This window comes from Folsomia candida, unplaced genomic scaffold (genome assembly GCF_002217175.1).
Source record: "Folsomia candida strain VU population unplaced genomic scaffold, ASM221717v1 Fcan01_Sc035, whole genome shotgun sequence".
NCBI classification, from domain to species: Eukaryota; Metazoa; Arthropoda; class Collembola; order Entomobryomorpha; family Isotomidae; genus Folsomia; species Folsomia candida.
The window spans coordinates 1450132-1473857 of NW_019091227.1; the positions used below are offsets into that span (position 1 = coordinate 1450132).

General features: G+C 32.8%; 1 protein-coding gene across 1 annotated transcript; it reads left to right on the forward strand.

The window, feature by feature from the left end:
* Positions 1 to 4042: 4042 nt before the first annotated feature.
* LOC110860884 (myosin light chain alkali) lies at positions 4043 to 10055 on the forward strand. The gene is made up of 6 exons (XM_022109998.2): positions 4043 to 4198; positions 4514 to 4544; positions 5009 to 5149; positions 5754 to 5921; positions 8919 to 9005; positions 9809 to 10055. Exons 1-6 carry the CDS (start codon positions 4196 to 4198, stop codon positions 9853 to 9855), a joined length of 477 nt encoding a protein of 158 aa, XP_021965690.1. The 5' UTR covers positions 4043 to 4195; the 3' UTR covers positions 9856 to 10055.
* Positions 10056 to 23726: the final 13671 nt, after the last annotated feature.

The window sequence follows — 23726 nt, forward strand, 5'->3', positions numbered from 1 at the left end:
AAGCGTAAATTTCAACTCTAAATTCAAATTTCAAACAGTCAAATTATTTTCGAACCATTATTTACGAGCTTTAGTAAAGAATACCTTAGAACATCCCTCTCTCCAAGGCCCCAAAAATGCATAACTTTAATAATTTATTTCATGAAAAGTTGATCGAGCTACAATCCAATTTTTTTCTCAATAAACAATCAACTCTTTATCTTCATGTTAAAAAAAATCTGGCCTGTAGCTCGATCAACTTTTGGAGCTAGAGCCAAAATCCCGAGGGGTTTTTTGTCAAATTTATTACCCGAAAAAGCGAAAAAGTGGTCACCTGGTTGCCAACCAAAAATCACATTAAAAAATATCACAAAAAGTACAGCTTCGCGTAGCCCGAACCAGGATAAAAAAACTAAATTTGACTCCTATTTCGATCAGACCAATTTTAATGGACAGAAACAATCACTTTTATGAATACATATGGACTAAGAAAGCTTAACTTAAAAGTTTTGCGCGATTTAAAAATATGAAACCTTATATGCTTGGTATTACAGTACGTAACATATATTCAGCTACGATGTATTGATAGCGAGTTACGTCCAGCCAAAAATAATTTTCTATAGATAATGATGCTCAATTACCATGCATTCAAAAATTAATTTGATGCATTTTTTATGTGGGTATTTTGGTCAAAGGGCTCATTTATAATGAAGAATCCAGGGTCATTTCTTTTATTGGAAATCCCAGAATTTTTTGGGAAACTTGCTTGTCACTTTTAATTTGAATTCACATAGCACTTCCTGGCCTTTGACTGAATAAACAAATGAACGTTTCAAAGTTTGGCTAAATTCGATTCTCGTCATCCATGTTAGTTTTATTTCGAGAATATTTCTTGAAAAATATGATGCGAAGCGTCCACTTCTAATTCTACTTAAGAAACGTCCAGACATAATTTAAAAACTTCGCAAGTCAAATTTCCTTAAAAATGTGTGTAAAAGTTGGTAAGCTGCTTACAAACCTTGCGCAATTAGCGCAATTACAAAGGTTACAGGCTATGACGAAATACCAAATCTGCAGTATATTAAACTACGTAAACATATACAAATTTCTGTAACGGTGCCCAATATTTGTAAACTTGCAAAATATGTCACTTTTTACAAAAAAGTTATGTAAAAAAATATGCAATAATATAAAATGCGAAAATATGCACATAGATAAATTCACATTTTACGTACTCTCTTCAAGGTTATATTTCGCATCTCAACTTATTTCGAACTTAACTCCATGAATTAGAAACATGTGCATAATTTTCTGAGTTAACTTGCGATAGAAAACTATATGACTTTCTACAAAAGCGATTTTTTAGAAGTGCAAATGTCTAAAAAAATTTGGGAAATAATTTTAACTTGGCAGATTTGCGAAGTATATGTATGCCATGTCATGAATTCGGTTCTCCCATTTTAAAATCTAGTTTTCAGGGAATTTATTCAAAGCTATTTATTAAAATTTAATGAAATTCCGTATAAAAAATGTGCAGAAATTTGCACACCACTTTGCACATAAATCTATTTAATCTAACGTACATTGCAAATATTGCATATTCTATTCAAAACTGGTATTTACGCAATTCACGCTTTTTTTTATCCCAGTAAACTTGTAATATTTGCATTTTGATATTTTTTAATCTCTCTATTGAATTTTTGGCAATTTTTTTTAAATAATGGCCAAATATCTATATGTTTGTCAATAAAGCTTTAATACAGTTTTGTAAACCTCGATACTTTTCGTAGTCTGATTTTTTTCTCTGTAAACCTTATATTTGTCGGAGCCGTTATAAGTTAATGAATTCCACTACGTTATACTTAAATATCCGGGTAAATTGTGGACATAATTCTCGAAAAAATATATAGTTCATTATTTCATTATTTACCGTTTTCTCTATTAAATTGTAGCAAATTCTAAATTATTCAGAATTTGATCTCCATATTCATATCGCATGTGTATCTACATTATATCACATATCTGCATATTTGTAATCTGTAACCTGCGAAACCTTGTGAAAAATTACGAATTTGTTTAAAACCCTTACAAACAACCACGGGAATTATTTAAGTACTGAAAACTGTTAATTTCCCCGTAATTTGTCCAAATAATAAATTAATTGTTAATTATGTCTAGCCTAACTCATTGCAGGAAATACATATGTGCGAAAGTATTTCGAATTTCGTAATTTTCATCAATGTGTGGTTTTAAAATTACTGGTAATAATATTCGGTATAAATTTAAGTATGAATTTGGCGAAAAACGATCTAAAATCTTTTAAAATCAACAACGCCGATACGCCCATCAACTGTAAGCGGCGTGCTGCACTTTTCTTTTTGCTGTACGGAAAACCTTTAAAATTATTAATCGCTGAAATAATGAGGTACTTTAAGGTAACTGTGAACTCCAGAAGTTCTGTGCAATCATTTTACAAACTTTTTTTTAAAAGGAAACGCTTACGCTTGATCGGAGTAAGTTAGCAAACATTTCGAAGCTAATTTTCCTCAGAAATATGAGTAAACTAACTCCAATGTTTGTAAACTGTGTAAACTGTATAAAATTATGTTGCAATCTTTAATACAAACAATAGTAATTTACGTAATCCTTGGTAACTTTGTAAAATCTGTAAAATCTGTAAAATAATTTGACTATAACTTTTCCAGAATAAAAAATGCCATGTGAGTAAGTTTGCAAAAATGCGTACGTTAATTTTCCTCAGAAATATTTGTCAAATTTTATAATAGTTTGTAAGTTTAGGAATTTTGCAAAGTTACCAAGGACTGTGTAAATTGTCTCAATATATCGATTTGTCATCCTTGAACGCCAGATTTAAAATTTAAAATAATTTAAGTGTAAATTTTCCACATCAGATCAAAAACCCAATGAAACGATTTTCAATTGCGGGAAAAATCGGTGAAAAAATTGCAAATGATTTCTTTGTAGGGGCAAAATTCGTAGAAAATTGCTACTTATTTATTTTATAAAAGTCTGAAATTATTTTTTCAAAATGCATACGGATTTTACAAAGTTACCAAAACTGCCTGTTAGTTTATGCAAATTTACCGATTTTTTACATGGTTACAAAGACCAGAGTAAAACGAGTAAGTGAAATGAGTCCATATTTCTCTCGAGTATGAAGTATCAACGTGACTGACATTTTTTTCAGCTTTCCGGCCAAGTAAAGAATACCTCTCTTTATTTCATCCCGTCGTTACGCAAGCGAAAACGACGTTGTTCTCTCCGGACGACATTCATCATCCCGAAAATGATAATACGATAATGATATGCTGATGGGCTGTGCGGGAAGGATGTGATTCTAAATATTGCTCGATTTTGAAACATATCAAGTGGCGGGATAACTTAAAATGTTAAAGTAAGTAAGGTGAACAGGAAATGATTGAGATTATCAGATTTGTGTCTCTGTAATCGTGGTAATAATTTGTTACTGGTTTTTACCGGACTTATAGATTTATAAAAAGCTACATAAGTTGAAAAAACACAAAATCTTAGTTACATTACAACAATACATCCAAGAACAAATTTGTTCCAATATAGATAGTAATTAGTTTGGTAAAACTTTGGTAATAATTTGGAAACCTTTTACCAAGTGTCAAGTACAAAAATATTTAGCTTGTGGTAATAAGTTATCAGAATAATGAATAATTCGGTAAAACATTGGTAATTCGGTAAAAACTTAGTAATAATTCGGTAACCTCTACCAAATATCAGCTTTGAATATATTTCGTGGTAATAATTTACCACAATACTAATATAATATGTTACCAGACCATGGACTGGTAACAAAAAACGAACATTATCTTGTTTTCTTCTATTATAAAATTATAAATATGCTAAACTAATGATCACCATCCAGTAACAGATTTTTACCCACTTTTTTGGAGTCGAACTAACAATATGACGACATCCTTGGTTAACACCCTCTCTCCAAAAATAAGATGAGATGTTTGTCTCCCCGAGGAATTTTTGGAAAGCTTTTTCAGCAGCCAAGAAAAAACTGGGGGCTAATTTATCCATGACTGCGTTTTAGCTGGTTCAGTTGCGTCTGAAAATTTCGTGGGAGCAGATCAACTCGTCGTATATTCCATTATTGTAGCGTCCTTTCCACTCTTCACCTTTTCCACCCCAATTCCAAATTTACCCCTAATTTGTTAAAATGGTAATTAAAAAAAATATTTGAACCGTAAATCGGAAAAAAAGCAGTGAGAGAATTCACGCAGTGATTTGTAACTTTGTAAAATCCGTGCGTTTTGTAAAATTATTTTACAAACTTTTAGAAACTAAAGAGACGCTCATGATCTGAAGAGGTTTACAAAATTCGTTACCTAATTTTTTTGAAAAATATTTGTAAAATTTCGTAAAAGTTTGCAAGTTTATAGAATTTACGGATTTTAGAAGGTTACAAAGCCCTCCTGAATTGTCGCATCGTTATAATTTACAAATTCGAAAAATAATTGGATATGTGCTTTCACAGGCATTGGACTTGAGTGCTCGGGATATTGAGAGTAAGAAAATTCTGGTTTTGTTGAATCAGTAATTCCGTACAAAACTTATTATCTGTCACAATTATCAAAAATTTAAGCGAAACCCGAATTACAAAATTTTAAAGAAATACAATTTAAAAAATATTTATTTTAAAAGTCGATTTCGAAAATAACGTCGCAAATTTCGTACAAAGAGTTTTTAATTATGAAACATTCGATGATATCCATATTGTAAAATTTTGAAATTTTTTTTAAATATATAAGAAAAACAAGTGTTGAAAAACGTCTCAACCCGAGTACGAGGTTTGATTTAATCAAGTTCACAAATTTAAGAAAATTGTCATCATACAATTTGCATAGATTTTGACGCCAGAATTAATATTTTGAATAATTTAAGTATAAATTCTGCATATTAGATGAGAAACTGAAAAATATTCAATTACGATAAAGATTAGTGAAAAAAATATGCATATTTTTTTGTACAGGAGCAAAATTCGCCTTTTCCATCTACGACTTTGAGGGTAACGATACCGTGGATGCGTTCGACATGGGGAGCGTCCTTCGTTCCCTCGGCCTCATCCCGACGCAGAAATCCGTCGAGAAATTCGGTGGACAGAAGAAGAAGGGTGAGCAATTTGTAAATTAAAAATTTTGTTAGAAGAGAAACAAGCATACATCTTTGAAAATTTATGCTTTGCAAATTTTGTAAGTAAATTTTCTAGGGCGTCAAATTGTAACATAGTTTGGATACAAAATTTCGGTGGATATATTTTTGAAAGGTACTAATTTTCTCGAGGACGAATGTGCCAATTAGGATTTTACCAGATGTGAATTTGCCGAAAAATATTGACAGAATTCACGCAGTGTTTTTGTAAATTTGTAAAATCCGTGGGTTTTGCAAAATAAATAATTTTACAAACGTTTACAAAATAAACAGACGCCCTCGGTCTGAGCAGATTACAAAAATTTGGAAGCTAATTTTCCTCAAAAATATTTGTAAAAGCTTGTAAAACCTTGAAAGTTTACGGGTTTTACAAAGTTTCCAAAACCTGAGCGAATTGGCTTATTGTCATATGAAAACTGTTTTCAAACTTGCGAACGTTTGCTGTAAAAATTTAAAAATTTACACATTTGTAATAAACTTGGATAAATTTGCAAAATTTTTGAAAGATATTTCCTAAATTTTCTAATTTTTGGGAACTCAAAACTTTGAAATACGTATGTATGTAGGAGTGAAGAAATTGAAGGTTGAAGAATTCTTGACCGTCTTCTCGCAAGCCAAGAAGGACAAGGACATCGGAAACGTGGAGGATTTCCGAGAATGTCTCAAACTCTACGACAAATCAGAAGACGGAACCATGATCTTTGACGAGTTGAAGCACATCTTGGCCTCCATGGGTGAGTTATTAACCCCTTTGTGACCGAAATAATTGAAATTTGCTTTCCTTTGGGGACCAGAATTTTATCAGTTAGTTGTTGCTACATAACCAATTTAATTTTACCAATAGTGTAGCTACGTCACCAAAATGATTTTAAAGTATGCGTAGTTACGTCACCGATTTCACAGTGGGTGTGCAAACCATAAAGGACCGAATTTATTTCGGCAACTTTTGATGATTTTATTTAACATTAAGCATTTATTTATGCATATTAGTAAAAATTATCTGCAGTTCATTACAATAATATTAAGTTATTGATTAATACATTTTTATAGTTTAGCAAGGTCCAAGTGCTTTTCACTGATCTTGACCGGAGTTAGTTAGTTCATGCTCAGAAATAAGCGGACCCGTATTTTTTCGTTTTCTAAAATGGACATGTTTTCGCCCGTGGTGGAGTTTAAAAAATCCGCCAAAGTCAGGATTTTTAAAACGCTGTAACCTTTCGAATTTTAATCCGATTTCAAAAATTAAACACAATTTTTGCTCAGAATTACTACCCTGAAAATATAAAACCTACAGTGCAGACTTGATATAGCCCGAGTCAGGCCAAGTTGTGCTTATCACTCAATCCGACTTTTTGCATGAAATTTTATCGCAAATGCATATCAATAAATTAAAAAATTAAATTTGATTTTTCCAAATTAAATTCATATTCTTCTATTAGTAACAATTACCATCCTGTGTAACAAATTTCAGGATCCGAAGATTACAAAAAAAAGTATGGGTTACCCAATAGGGTCTCTCTATGGGAAAATTGTTCCTATTTTAATTAATATTCTTCTATTACCAACTTTTCTACCAAACTTCAGCTCGATTTGATGAATTTTAAAAATCGGTATGGGTCACCCCCTCGGGTCCCTCCAGACGAAAATTTTTGAAATTTTACTTTGTATTCCTTCATTATAAACCATTAGCAACCTCTATGCCAAATTTCAGCTTTCTAACACAATTTTGAAATTTTGGTGCGTAATACCCCACCCACTCCGATGACCCCCACCGGTCAACCACTTGACCTATTTCACCCATCTTCGAACTCAACTCCTCATTTGACCCATACTATATGTGTGCAAAATTTCAAGTCGATAGGATTAGTTTTACGGCAGTTATCGCAAACCAGACAGACAGACAGACGGACAGACAGACGGACATGACGGGTACATAAGCCCTGACTCGGGATAAAAAATCAATTTAAAAAAAACTTTTAATTTTCAAAAAATTATCGTTTTTTGCTTCTTTAAAAATTAAGTTTATTTTAAATTCCGCCACGGGCGAAAACATGTCTATTCTGGAAAACTCCAAAATACGCTTATTTCTGAGCGTGAACAATTTAAAATTAGTCTTACAATGCATTGCAGCGAACTACAGTTGTAGTTTTTGCAGATATATAGTTTTTGGTAATGTGCATAAATAAATGGTTCGTGTTAAAATTTTGTAAAATAAAATTTTGACTTGTATGCATGTGTGTATTTGGTCTTGAAAATTTTTCCGCAGTACACAAATGTGTGTAGTTGGTCCCCAACGTAACGGGGAAATAGTACACAAATGTGTGTACTTGGTCCTCTACGGAAAGAAAAAAACTACACAAATATGTGTAGTTGGTCCCCAACGTAACTACAAAATAGTACACAAATGTGTGTACTTGGTCCTTAACGGAAAGCAAAAAAGTACACATATTTGTGTACTTGGTCCCCAAGGGAAAGCAAAAAACTACACAAATATGTGTAGTTGGTCCCTAGCGGGTTAAATCAGTATCCAAATTTAGGGTTTGACCTGTGATTATAATTCTTTGTAAATTAGGTGTGATTTCTGTGAATTTCACACCCTTTGATTTCTACGATTTGTGATATTACTGGGGGAAAGTGAAACAAAATGCATTCTAGTACAAAATCAGCGTCATATTTGGATTCAGCATGAAATTTTGACTTGATTCGGTTGAGACAAAGTTGCATTTTGCGTTTGATTTGTATCTTAAAGTTGAAAGTTAGTTAAAAAAACACATCAATAATTTTATGTTGAATTCGAATATCAATCTGTTATTCATATTAAAGAAAGCTGATTAAGCTGATTAAGCTGATTAAGATTTCTGTGATTATGGGGCAAAATGGAAATTATGCCCCATAATCACAGAAATCTTACAAATCACATATTTCACAGAAATCGCAATGTTATGTGATTTCCCAAACCCTGATTTACGCGGTCGTTTGCAGTCTACTAAAATCTACAAGTTTGCCAACGCATTTACAAATATTACGAAATGAAATCAGGTTACAATCTACCAATCTTGGTATTTTGAATTGTATCCTAAACGGCGCTTTATTACTTTATTTTAAAAATTTGTTAACTTATTTGCGGAGTTACAAATAGCAGAGTGAATATGTGAAATTTTAGCTTGCTTTATAACACATCAAATCATCGTTGACTTCCTAACTAGTAAAGTCATCTAAAAAGTTAACCTCGACGCCACAAAACAGTTTCAAAATTAATTCTCGACGTCAAAACGTACAAAAGATTAATCAAAGTATTTTGACTTTTCGTCAAAAGTGAATTTTACTACTGAATGTTATATATATTTTATAAAATTTCCTTACCGTGCTCCTCATTTTCGGCCATTTTACAAAATAATTTTTGCACAAAAGTTTTAAGGCCGAGGACTTTTTTTAAAATCACAATTTATAAATGGCTTAAAAATATGTACTTGACGAATTTTCGTCAACATTTTTTTCTAGTGTGTTGAAACTTATTAAATTTTTTGTTCAAATTTTGTTTAAATTTTGGGCCAAAATTTCCTAAATTTGTGCAATTGAAAAATGCATGAGACCAAGATATTTCAAAAACCGAAACGATTTTTAAAATCCCCTGAAATTCAGGTGCCTTGCAAAATTACAAATATTCGCGTGATTTACCACGTCATTTATGGCTTAATTGTTGCTTAATTTACCTATTTTTTTCTGCCCAGGTGAGAAGTTGGAATTGGAAGAGGTCGACGAAATCATCAAGGATTGTGCCGTTCCACCAGATGAGGATGGATTTACTCCATATGGAAGTCAGTCATACTTAAACAAATTGTTTTTAATACTTGGCCAAGTTCACCTAGTTTTTGAAGAATTAAAAAAATCCGAAAATTTAAATTTCTTAAAGTTTTATTTCTCAAAGTTCCGTGCTTTTGTAAAATTTTGTCGCTCTAAGCTTATAAATAAAGCGTTCAAAGATGAGATTTGAATTTAGTTCCTCACAAGAAACTTTTGACTAATAGATTGTCATTTTATAGGAAAAAAATAATTCAAAAGTTTTTGAGAAAATTTATAGAAATTCAGTTCACGCAGTCCTTGGCAACTCTGTAAAATCCGTGAATTCTATATATTTACAAGGAAAATGTCCTTACAAATTTTTGTAAACTTACATACTCAGATCAAGGGCGTCTCCTTATTTTGTAAAATTATTTTACACAACTTACGGATTTTAGCAGTTACCAAAACAGTGGCTGTGATAATTGGTTCATTATAAAATCTTAGTATTTCCGAAATTTTGCTTGTCAAAATTCCTCGATTTTGGAAATTTTGGAACTTTTCATTATACGAATTTTACAATGGGTTTATGATAGCGATACCACTACGGGAATTTTCTGATTAGAAACTTTTAACTAATATTGTACTGGCATTTTAGAAGAAAAAAATTAATTTATAACTTTTGAAAATGAAAATTTGTGGTTTTGTTAATAATTTAATAAACTGCCAATTCTTTATATTTTGTAACCAAACCTGGTTTAAAAAATTCGCCAAGATAAATGGAGTATGGATTGATTTACTTTTACCAGTGAATAATAATTAATGTTGATTAATATTTTAGTTTTCTTGGACAAACTGATGGCCGGACCGTATAAAGAAGAGGATTAAACCCTGACTGGACGGAAATCTGCTAAAAACCAAAACCACCTTTCAATACCAGTTTGATATTCCCTTGAATTTTGGCTTAATTTGGACGCAAAATTTATTCATGTAACTTTCACGCACAAAAAATCTGTAAAACCTTGTTTATTGGTGAACAACAAAACAGAAATAAATTGGACTTTTCAAAACCCTAAAACAGAATGGAATGAAATTTTAAAAATGGTTATTTTTTCTATTTATTTAGCGTGAGAAATTTCTTTGAAGTATATTTCCATGCATATATCCATATAAAATTATGAAATTTGCAAGAGATACAAGTTTCGTGGAATTTACGGCGTAACGAAAATTTATAAGAATACATCAATGTCAACCAATGCCAATTTACCCACAAAGTATTATTTTTTCAGGAAATATTTCAGCATTTCACGCGGAATTTGGTAACTTGGTAATCTTATTCCATGGGTTCGTGATTGCACTGTTAGAAATCAGGTATAGTCGGGCAGGAATTGATTTCTCGGTATTAAATTTACTACCGCTTGGTATTAAAATTATGCTGGTCCGTAAAAATTCGATAACGATATTGTTAGACTTTAATACCGGGTTATTACTACACGGTTGACGGTGGCACTTATGAATATCATCTTCATAAAGTCATATATAAATACCGCGTGGTATTGTTTTAAAACTGGATTTCTAAGAATGTCTGTGAGCGCTTGGAACAGGTTTGTAACTTGATTTCCCGTTGTAATCCGTGTAAATTGGCGAAGTTTGCGCACTTTATGAGGCTATCATTAAGGTAGATTGTGTGAAATTGAAGTAAATATTTTTTTAGGTGTTGAAACCTTTTTGTCTTTTGGTAGACTGGAACGTCGAAATGTAATTATGACAAATTGTTGAAATAGTAAAACGTGTTGATTAGATGCAATGGAACACGTCGGTAATTGGATTCTAAACAAGTCCTGAGTTGGAAGCTGAACTTTATCTGCACGAAATTTGTAATCCATGTATATCGAGAAACATTTTTGCAGGTTTGCGCAATTTACGATGTTATTATCAAGGTGAATGGTACTGTGTGAACAAGTTTGTGTCATGGCAAAAAGGAGATGGGCGATCTATGAAAAGGTTACCCAGATACCACGTAACAAGAAAAGTATTATCCCAATCCAGTTAGGGATCGGGTTTACTGCGCTGGGAATTTAAAGTTGACAATGTGTACCATATGTCTGTCATTTTTTTAAAACTCCAACACCACAAACCTAGCAGAAAACAAGGGCTTTCTGTGGAACTAGATTTCGGGCTGGCGGAGGAAGCAAGGTGATTTGGTAGGGAGCGCGGAGGGCTACACTAAATATTATTTAACACTACCTTATTTTTATTTTGACGTACAAGGTATACGAAATTGAACGACTTTTACGTCGAAATAGAAATAAACTAGTATTAAATAATATTTTATTATTGTAACCCTGTGCGGCGCGATCGCCAAATCATGCCTCTTCTACTCCGCCAGCCCGAAATCTAGCTCCTCCGAGATCCCTTGTTTTCTGCATTGTTTGTGATGTTAAAATTTTAAAAAATTGTCAGAAATATTGTACACATTGTCAGTTTTCAATTCCCAGCTCAATAGACCCGATCTCACTAAATTTGACTAAAATCGTTGTCAACTTATCGTGCACACAGGCAAACAAACATATTTCAAATTAATGAATTTCAACCCTTAAAAACAGGTCACAGAGGTGAGATATCGAAAAATTTTATAGGAAAAAATAATTATCCATTAATTTTTTCTAAATTCTGGCAAAATTTCAATTTTTTTGTTACGTGGTATCCGGGTGACCTTTTCATGGATCGCCCATCTCCTTTTTGCCATGACACAGACTTGTCCACACACAGTATGTTACATATTTATTTTTAATTTTAATTTAATTTATTCATACTACGAGCAGAGAAGCCAGTCTTTCGACTGGCAGTCATGCTAAGCATTTGAAAATGGTCGATAAAATAAATCTGAGGGGATTGCAGGAATCTGCTGACATCCGTGCACGGCGCTATGCAAATACGGTTGAAGTTTTGGTGACCTGTGACCCTTGACCTTGAATGGCGTAACCTATGCTATTCAAACTATGCTCCCACTGCTCTGGACGTACCTTTGAAATGCGCTATCATACGTTGCTGTATGTAGTCTAGCGTTTGAGTTAGATTTTTACCGTTATTCTAGGTCACAGTGAGGTCACAGACCCCAAGTGTCTTATATATTCGTGAAGGTATTTGTGAGACCTTTTGAATGATACCCCACTTGATGGGTGTTATCGGTTGACATTTTGATGACCTGTGACCTTGACCTTGAAGCCTCCAATGGCGTGACTCAAACTATGACTACTCTCATCGCTTAGGACTAAGCTTTTGAATGCCGTATCATATGCTGTTGTACCTAGTCAGGCACCTGAGTTAACTTGTGACCGTTATTTCAGGTCACGGGAGGTCACAGACCCCAAGTGTCTTATATATTCTGAAAGGTATTTGTATTTAACCCGTAGTCACTTTTTTATTACGGATCGGTGGATAGTAGGATCTATTTAAAAAGTAAATATAAAATTATATGAATATATGCACCAATTGCATTATTCCTTGTCGCACAATGCCCCATTCTTTCATTTTGACCACTTTTGGCCACTTTTGGCCACTTTTGCCCATTTGCCACCTATTTTGGTAAGTGGTCAAAAACCACTTTTGGCCGCTTTTAACTGGCCAATCCTGCCAGTCTGGTTATTGCCAAGCGAAACGCTTCCGAGGTTGATAATAACAGATCCTGATGCCCTTTGGATATGTGGTAGGGTCCTATGAGTATAAATGTAGTGCAACATAACAGTTACTGTTTATTAACGCAAAATTAGTCAAATAATAAATTCTCAAAAAACGAATCAATACATAAAATCTCGTAAAATTAGCCGAACAATAAATTCTCAAAAAACTAATCATCACATAAAATCTCGGAAAATCAGTCAAATAATAAATTCTCAAAAAAATTAATCAAAACATAAAATCTCGGAAAATCAGTCGAACAACAGATTCTCAAAAAATGAATCAAAACATTGACATTGACGGAACTTGTAGGGTGATTGTGGGTTCCTAATTCAATAAAATCAAATAGAATCAATAGACCAATATCAACAATAAACCTGGACCTTATCTTTATTGGAAAGAGATAAAAATCTATTAAATTAAAATATTAAATGACAAGGAGATTTTGTTTTGATTCCTTTTTTGAGAATTTATTAATTGACTGATTTTACGAGATTTTATGTTTGGATTCATTTTTTGAGAATTTATTGTCCGACTGATTTTCCGAGATTTTATGTGATGATTAGTTTTTTGAGAATTTATTGTTCGGCTAATTTTACGAGATTTTATGTATTGATTCGTTTTTTGAGAATTTATTATTTGACTAATTTTGCGTTAATAAGCAGTAACTGTTATGTTGCACTACGACGAAAAACAGGGTATCCATGTTGGTTTAATTTGCAGGAAGAAAGTGAAAACGGGTGGGGTAGGATATAATGGGGGGCAGATCATCTCGGGTAGCATATAATGGGTAGCATTTCATGGGTAGCAGATCATCACGGGTAGCATATAATGGGTAGCATTTCATGGGTAGCTTATAATGGGGGGCAAAGATATGCATAAAACCTGATTTGATCATGCAGAAATCGGTTGTGCGTCATTTAAAACAAATCCGACCGAGATCGGTCCAAAACTGAAAAAGTTTTGATGGAAGCATCTCAAACCATTCATGTTGCTAGCCAAAAATTACAATATTCTTAGTTGGTTGCTACTGGCTATCAATATAACAATTTTCCAAATACAAGTAGTTGTGTTAGGCAATTTGCCAAATTAATTGGTCAATTGTAATTTCCATTTTTGGCCAATCGCACAAAAAATTTTCTCCTATCAGTGTTGGGCACGATTATTAATCCATATTAATTATAAATTCTTTTGCAAATTCAAATTTCAATAATTTTATATTTACACCCGGTATACAAAAGTATTGGTTATTTGCATATTTGTAATTATGGAATGATTCCGTGCACTTAGAGCTTCGAAACTCTGCACGCAGTTATATAAACTAATTGGTGAATAATCGCTCGTCGCCGATTTTTAAAGTCGTCGACAGGTCAAAGGTCAGAATTTTTTTAGCACTTAAAAATGAGAGGCCAAAAACAAAAGTCCATGGATAATTTTTTTTGACTTTTTAATATTTTTTATTGGAAACTGCAAGGTCTTACGAAGAAAATGAGCTATCGTACGGCCGTGTACGATTTTTTTTGACGCCCACAGGAATTTTTCGCCAAAAAAGTTTTTGAGGCCTAAAATCGCGACCGCGGCGAAATTTAAAGAATTGAAATATACAAAAACATATAGAAAGTGCATATATGCTTTTGTATATTTCAATTCTTTAAATTTCGCCGCGGTCGCGATTTTAGGCCTCAAAAACTTTTTTGGCGAAAAATTCCTGTGTGCGTCAAAAAAATCGTACACGGTCGTACGATAGCTCATTTTCTTCGTAAGACCTTGCAGTTTCCAATAAAAAATATTAGAAAGTCAGAAAAAAATTATCCATGGACTTTTGTTTTTGGCCTCTCATTTTTAAGTGCTAAAAAAATTCTGACCTTTGACCTGTCGACGACTTTAAAAATCGGCGACGAGCGATTATTCACCAATCAGTTTATATAACTGCATGCAGAGGTTCGAAGCTCTAAGTGCACGGGATCATTCGCAAATTACAAATATGCAAATAACCAATACTTTTGTATACCGGCTGTAAGTACTGTGTCAAATTTACAAATTTTAAATTTGAACATCCTATATGCATATATTTTGGATTTAAATGTTTATAAGTTCATTTTGTAATTTATAATCTAATCCAGATTAAATAATCTTCCTCCCTAATCCAGATTGTTCTCGTGAAATAACTACATAATCCCCGTAAAACCTAATATCTGAAAAATTATTTTCTGCGAAATTAATTTAAAAATTTGGATTATTGATCCTTAATCCGTTTTTAAATTAATTTTGCGACCCTCTGTACATATTTTCAACTAATTTTGTAATGAAAAAGATTCAAGACATTCGGTCTTCAAAAAGTTTAACAATTTTGAGGTGCAATTAATTGTCTGAAAATGTGCATCACCTAAAATTCATGAAATAAAATAATTTTAAAAAAGCTTGCTTAGGCGAGGCGCTGCTAAAAGTGAAAAACAAGGCCTCTGGCGTATCTTTTAAATATCTCGTACCTTTATCATTGTAACAGGAGTTGGTGACTTTGCATCACCGCGAGGCCAAACATTTTACGCCAAGCCTCTAGTAATAAAGAATATATTCTCAAGAATTCGCAAGAATCTGGGTTAACGTCAAAATTATCATTTATCACTTTTTAGTTCGTACTGAGAACTAGTTGTTTTAATATGTAAATAAAATTAGGAAATACCCTCGCGTTGTTATTCGTGCGTCGGCATCTTAATTTTTTGCATAACACCTATTGAAAATTGTGCACATCCATCAAATTTTATTAGCTACCTGAATTACTGGTTAACTATCGAATTTAATTATGAGCTAAATAAACATTATTGATCATAGTGATCCTTCGCAAAATACGTTTACAAGCTCCACTCAATTTAACAGCCCTTTCGAAGCAATAATCGTTTGTTTAAGCATTTATGTATATATATACATATATACAATTTTAATTAGCAATAATTGAATTTCTTAGCAGAAAATGTAAGTAATAAACGTCGTGGTATGGTAAACGGTAAAAATGTTTGGCCTCGCGGTGAGGCAAAGCCACCAACTCCTGTAACAATGATAAAGGTACGAGATATTTAAAAGATACGCCAGAGGCCTTGTTTTTCACTTTTAGCAGCGCCTCGCCTAAGCAAGCTTTTTTAAAATTATTTTATGAGAATCTGTTGTTCGACTGATTTTCCGAGATTTTATGTTTTGATTAATTTTTTTGAGAATTTATTATTTGACTGATTTTCCGAGATTTTATGTGATGATTAGTTTTTTGAGAATTTATTGTTCGGCTAATTTTACGAGATTTTATGTATTGATTCGTTTTTTGAGAATTTATTATTTGACTAATTTTGCGTTAATAAACAGTAACTGTTATGTTGCACTACGACGTAAAACAGGGTATCCATGTTGGTTTAATTTGCAGGAAGAAAGTGAAAACGGGTGGGGTAGGATATAATGGGGGCAGATCATCTCGGGTAGCATATAATGGGTAGCATTTCATGGGTAGCAGATCATCACGGGTAGCATATAATGGGTAGCATTTCATGGGTAGCTTATAATGGGGGGCAAAGATATGCATAAAACCTGATTTGATCATGCAGAAATCGGTTGTGCGTCATTTAAAACAAATCCGACCGAGATCGGTCCAAAACTGAAAAAGTTTTGATGGAAGCATCTCAAACCATTCATGTTGCTAGCCAAAAATTACAATATTCTTAGTTGGTTGCTACTGGCTATCAATATAACAATTTTCCAAATACAAGTAGTTGTGTTAGGCAATTTGCCAAATTAATTGGTCAATTGTAATTTCCATTTTTGGCCAATCGCACAAAAAATTTTCTCCTATCAGTGTTGGGCACGATTATTAATCCATATTAATTATAAATTCTTTTGCAAATTCAAATTTCAATAATTTTATATTTACACCCGGTATACAAAAGTATTGGTTATTTGCATATTTGTAATTATGGAATGATTCCGTGCACTTAGAGCTTCGAAACTCTGCACGCAGTTATATAAACTAATTGGTGAATAATCGCTCGTCGCCGATTTTTAAAGTCGTCGACAGGTCAAAGGTCAGAATTTTTTTAGCACTTAAAAATGAGAGGCCAAAAACAAAAGTCCATGGATAATTTTTTTTGACTTTTTAATATTTTTTATTGGAAACTGCAAGGTCTTACGAAGAAAATGAGCTATCGTACGGCCGTGTACGATTTTTTTTGACGCCCACAGGAATTTTTCGCCAAAAAAGTTTTTGAGGCCTAAAATCGCGACCGCGGCGAAATTTAAAGAATTGAAATATACAAAAACATATAGAAAGTGCATATATGCTTTTGTATATTTCAATTCTTTAAATTTCGCCGCGGTCGCGATTTTAGGCCTCAAAAACTTTTTTGGCGAAAAATTCCTGTGTGCGTCAAAAAAATCGTACACGGTCGTACGATAGCTCATTTTCTTCGTAAGACCTTGCAGTTTCCAATAAAAAATATTAGAAAGTCAGAAAAAAATTATCCATGGACTTTTGTTTTTGGCCTCTCATTTTTAAGTGCTAAAAAAATTCTGACCTTTGACCTGTCGACGACTTTAAAAATCGGCGACGAGCGATTATTCACCAATCAGTTTATATAACTGCATGCAGAGGTTCGAAGCTCTAAGTGCACGGGATCATTCGCAAATTACAAATATGCAAATAACCAATACTTTTGTATACCGGCTGTAAGTACTGTGTCAAATTTACAAATTTTAAATTTGAACATCCTATATGCATATATTTTGGATTTAAATGTTTATAAGTTCATTTTGTAATTTATAATCTAATCCAGATTAAATAATCTTCCTCCCTAATCCAGATTGTTCTCGTGAAATAACTACATAATCCCCGTAAAACCTAATATCTGAAAAATTATTTTCTGCGAAATTAATTTAAAAATTTGGATTATTGATCCTTAATCCGTTTTTAAATTAATTTTGCGACCCTCTGTACATATTTTCAACTAATTTTGTAATGAAAAAGATTCAAGACATTCGGTCTTCAAAAAGTTTAACAATTTTGAGGTGCAATTAATTGTCTGAAAATGTGCATCACCTAAAATTCATGAAATAAAATAATTTTAAAAAAGCTTGCTTAGGCGAGGCGCTGCTAAAAGTGAAAAACAAGGCCTCTGGCGTATCTTTTAAATATCTCGTACCTTTATCATTGTAACAGGAGTTGGTGACTTTGCATCACCGCGAGGCCAAACATTTTACGCCAAGCCTCTAGTAATAAAGAATATATTCTCAAGAATTCGCAAGAATCTGGGTTAACGTCAAAATTATCATTTATCACTTTTTAGTTCGTACTGAGAACTAGTTGTTTTAATATGTAAATAAAATTAGGAAATACCCTCGCGTTGTTATTCGTGCGTCGGCATCTTAATTTTTTGCATAACACCTATTGAAAATTGTGCACATCCATCAAATTTTATTAGCTACCTGAATTACTGGTTAACTATCGAATTTAATTATGAGCTAAATAAACATTATTGATCATAGTGATCCTTCGCAAAATACGTTTACAAGCTCCACTCAATTTAACAGCCCTTTCGAAGCAATAATCGTTTGTTTAAGCATTTATGTATATATATACATATATACAATTTTAATTAGCAATAATTGAATTTCTTAGCAGAAAATGTAAGTAATAAACGTCGTGGTATGGTAAACGGTAAAAATGTTTGGCCTCGCGGTGAGGCAAAGCCACCAACTCCTGTAACAATGATAAAGGTACGAGATATTTAAAAGATACGCCAGAGGCCTTGTTTTTCACTTTTAGCAGCGCCTCGCCTAAGCAAGCTTTTTTAAAATTATTTTATGAGAATCTGTTGTTCGACTGATTTTCCGAGATTTTATGTTTTGATTAATTTTTTTGAGAATTTATTATTTGACTGATTTTCCGAGATTTTATGTGATGATTAGTTTTTTGAGAATTTATTGTTCGGCTAATTTTACGAGATTTTATGTATTGATTCGTTTTTTGAGAATTTATTATTTGACTAATTTTGCGTTAATAAACAGTAACTGTTATGTTGCACTACGACGTAAAACAGGGTATCCATGTTGGTTTAATTTGCAGGAAGAAAGTGAAAACGGGTGGGGTAGGATATAATGGGGGCAGATCATCTCGGGTAGCATATAATGGGTAGCATTTCATGGGTAGCAGATCATCACGGGTAGCATATAATGGGTAGCATTTCATGGGTAGCTTATAATGGGGGGCAAAGATATGCATAAAACCTGATTTGATCATGCAGAAATCGGTTGTGCGTCATTTAAAACAAATCCGACCGAGATCGGTCCAAAACTGAAAAAGTTTTGATGGAAGCATCTCAAACCATTCATGTTGCTAGCCAAAAATTACAATATTCTTAGTTGGTTGCTACTGGCTATCAATATAACAATTTTCCAAATACAAGTAGTTGTGTTAGGCAATTTGCCAAATTAATTGGTCAATTGTAATTTCCATTTTTGGCCAATCGCACAAAAAATTTTCTCCTATCAGTGTTGGGCACGATTATTAATCCATATTAATTATAAATTCTTTTGCAAATTCAAATTTCAATAATTTTATATTTACACCCGGTATACAAAAGTATTGGTTATTTGCATATTTGTAATTATGGAATGATTCCGTGCACTTAGAGCTTCGAAACTCTGCACGCAGTTATATAAACTAATTGGTGAATAATCGCTCGTCGCCGATTTTTAAAGTCGTCGACAGGTCAAAGGTCAGAATTTTTTTAGCACTTAAAAATGAGAGGCCAAAAACAAAAGTCCATGGATAATTTTTTTTGACTTTTTAATATTTTTTATTGGAAACTGCAAGGTCTTACGAAGAAAATGAGCTATCGTACGGCCGTGTACGATTTTTTTTGACGCCCACAGGAATTTTTCGCCAAAAAAGTTTTTGAGGCCTAAAATCGCGACCGCGGCGAAATTTAAAGAATTGAAATATACAAAAACATATAGAAAGTGCATATATGCTTTTGTATATTTCAATTCTTTAAATTTCGCCGCGGTCGCGATTTTAGGCCTCAAAAACTTTTTTGGCGAAAAATTCCTGTGTGCGTCAAAAAAATCGTACACGGTCGTACGATAGCTCATTTTCTTCGTAAGACCTTGCAGTTTCCAATAAAAAATATTAGAAAGTCAGAAAAAAATTATCCATGGACTTTTGTTTTTGGCCTCTCATTTTTAAGTGCTAAAAAAATTCTGACCTTTGACCTGTCGACGACTTTAAAAATCGGCGACGAGCGATTATTCACCAATCAGTTTATATAACTGCATGCAGAGGTTCGAAGCTCTAAGTGCACGGGATCATTCGCAAATTACAAATATGCAAATAACCAATACTTTTGTATACCGGCTGTAAGTACTGTGTCAAATTTACAAATTTTAAATTTGAACATCCTATATGCATATATTTTGGATTTAAATGTTTATAAGTTCATTTTGTAATTTATAATCTAATCCAGATTAAATAATCTTCCTCCCTAATCCAGATTGTTCTCGTGAAATAACTACATAATCCCCGTAAAACCTAATATCTGAAAAATTATTTTCTGCGAAATTAATTTAAAAATTTGGATTATTGATCCTTAATCCGTTTTTAAATTAATTTTGCGACCCTCTGTACATATTTTCAACTAATTTTGTAATGAAAAAGATTCAAGACATTCGGTCTTCAAAAAGTTTAACAATTTTGAGGTGCAATTAATTGTCTGAAAATGTGCATCACCTAAAATTCATGAAATAAAATAATTTTAAAAAAGCTTGCTTAGGCGAGGCGCTGCTAAAAGTGAAAAACAAGGCCTCTGGCGTATCTTTTAAATATCTCGTACCTTTATCATTGTAACAGGAGTTGGTGACTTTGCATCACCGCGAGGCCAAACATTTTACGCCAAGCCTCTAGTAATAAAGAATATATTCTCAAGAATTCGCAAGAATCTGGGTTAACGTCAAAATTATCATTTATCACTTTTTAGTTCGTACTGAGAACTAGTTGTTTTAATATGTAAATAAAATTAGGAAATACCCTCGCGTTGTTATTCGTGCGTCGGCATCTTAATTTTTTGCATAACACCTATTGAAAATTGTGCACATCCATCAAATTTTATTAGCTACCTGAATTACTGGTTAACTATCGAATTTAATTATGAGCTAAATAAACATTATTGATCATAGTGATCCTTCGCAAAATACGTTTACAAGCTCCACTCAATTTAACAGCCCTTTCGAAGCAATAATCGTTTGTTTAAGCATTTATGTTATATATATACATATATACAATTTTAATTAGCAATAATTGAATTTCTTAGCAGAAAATGTAAGTAATAAACGTCGTGGTATGGTAAACGGTAAAAATGTTTGGCCTCGCGGTGAGGCAAAGCCACCAACTCCTGTAACAATGATAAAGGTACGAGATATTTAAAAGATACGCCAGAGGCCTTGTTTTTCACTTTTAGCAGCGCCTCGCCTAAGCAAGCTTTTTTAAAATTATTTTATGAGAATCTGTTGTTCGACTGATTTTCCGAGATTTTATGTTTTGATTAATTTTTTTGAGAATTTATTATTTGACTGATTTTCCGAGATTTTATGTGATGATTAGTTTTTTGAGAATTTATTGTTCGGCTAATTTTACGAGATTTTATGTATTGATTCGTTTTTTGAGAATTTATTATTTGACTAATTTTGCGTTAATAAACAGTAACTGTTATGTTGCACTACGACGTAAAACAGGGTATCCATGTTGGTTTAATTTGCAGGAAGAAAGTGAAAACGGGTGGGGTAGGATATAATGGGGGCAGATCATCTCGGGTAGCATATAATGGGTAGCATTTCATGGGTAGCAGATCATCACGGGTAGCATATAATGGGTAGCATTTCATGGGTAGCTTATAATGGGGGGCAAAGATATGCATAAAACCTGATTTGATCATGCAGAAATCGGTTGTGCGTCATTTAAAACAAATCCGACCGAGATCGGTCCAAAACTGAAAAAGTTTTGATGGAAGCATCTCAAACCATTCATGTTGCTAGCCAAAAATTACAATATTCTTAGTTGGTTGCTACTGGCTATCAATATAACAATTTTCCAAATACAAGTAGTTGTGTTAGGCAATTTGCCAAATTAATTGGTCAATTGTAATTTCCATTTTTGGCCAATCGCACAAAAAATTTTCTCCTATCAGTGTTGGGCACGATTATTAATCCATATTAATTATAAATTCTTTTGCAAATTCAAATTTCAATAATTTTATATTTACACCCGGTATACAAAAGTATTGGTTATTTGCATATTTGTAATTATGGAATGATTCCGTGCACTTAGAGCTTCGAAACTCTGCACGCAGTTATATAAACTAATTGGTGAATAATCGCTCGTCGCCGATTTTTAAAGTCGTCGACAGGTCAAAGGTCAGAATTTTTTTAGCACTTAAAAATGAGAGGCCAAAAACAAAAGTCCATGGATAATTTTTTTTGACTTTTTAATATTTTTTATTGGAAACTGCAAGGTCTTACGAAGAAAATGAGCTATCGTACGGCCGTGTACGATTTTTTTTGACGCCCACAGGAATTTTTCGCCAAAAAAGTTTTTGAGGCCTAAAATCGCGACCGCGGCGAAATTTAAAGAATTGAAATATACAAAAACATATAGAAAGTGCATATATGCTTTTGTATATTTCAATTCTTTAAATTTCGCCGCGGTCGCGATTTTAGGCCTCAAAAACTTTTTTGGCGAAAAATTCCTGTGTGCGTCAAAAAAATCGTACACGGTCGTACGATAGCTCATTTTCTTCGTAAGACCTTGCAGTTTCCAATAAAAAATATTAGAAAGTCAGAAAAAAATTATCCATGGACTTTTGTTTTTGGCCTCTCATTTTTAAGTGCTAAAAAAATTCTGACCTTTGACCTGTCGACGACTTTAAAAATCGGCGACGAGCGATTATTCACCAATCAGTTTATATAACTGCATGCAGAGGTTCGAAGCTCTAAGTGCACGGGATCATTCGCAAATTACAAATATGCAAATAACCAATACTTTTGTATACCGGCTGTAAGTACTGTGTCAAATTTACAAATTTTAAATTTGAACATCCTATATGCATATATTTTGGATTTAAATGTTTATAAGTTCATTTTGTAATTTATAATCTAATCCAGATTAAATAATCTTCCTCCCTAATCCAGATTGTTCTCGTGAAATAACTACATAATCCCCGTAAAACCTAATATCTGAAAAATTATTTTCTGCGAAATTAATTTAAAAATTTGGATTATTGATCCTTAATCCGTTTTTAAATTAATTTTGCGACCCTCTGTACATATTTTCAACTAATTTTGTAATGAAAAAGATTCAAGACATTCGGTCTTCAAAAAGTTTAACAATTTTGAGGTGCAATTAATTGTCTGAAAATGTGCATCACCTAAAATTCATGAAATAAAATAATTTTAAAAAAGCTTGCTTAGGCGAGGCGCTGCTAAAAGTGAAAAACAAGGCCTCTGGCGTATCTTTTAAATATCTCGTACCTTTATCATTGTAACAGGAGTTGGTGACTTTGCATCACCGCGAGGCCAAACATTTTACGCCAAGCCTCTAGTAATAAAGAATATATTCTCAAGAATTCGCAAGAATCTGGGTTAACGTCAAAATTATCATTTATCACTTTTTAGTTCGTACTGAGAACTAGTTGTTTTAATATGTAAATAAAATTAGGAAATACCCTCGCGTTGTTATTCGTGCGTCGGCATCTTAATTTTTTGCATAACACCTATTGAAAATTGTGCACATCCATCAAATTTTATTAGCTACCTGAATTACTGGTTAACTATCGAATTTAATTATGAGCTAAATAAACATTATTGATCATAGTGATCCTTCGCAAAATACGTTTACAAGCTCCACTCAATTTAACAGCCCTTTCGAAGCAATAATCGTTTGTTTAAGCATTTATGTATATATATACATATATACAATTTTAATTAGCAATAATTGAATTTCTTAGCAGAAAATGTAAGTAATAAACGTCGTGGTATGGTAAACGGTAAAAATG

What these genes read in the sequence shown, in the direction of transcription:
- LOC110860884 (XM_022109998.2), top strand. An exon ending in GAGTGCTCGGGATATTGAGA is followed by an intron (nt 4,545 to 5,008) that starts GTAAGAAAATTC and finishes TTTTTTGTACAG; the next exon opens with GAGCAAAATTCGCCTTTTCC. An exon ending in GCACATCTTGGCCTCCATGG is followed by an intron (nt 5,922 to 8,918) that starts GTGAGTTATTAA and finishes TTTTCTGCCCAG; the next exon opens with GTGAGAAGTTGGAATTGGAA.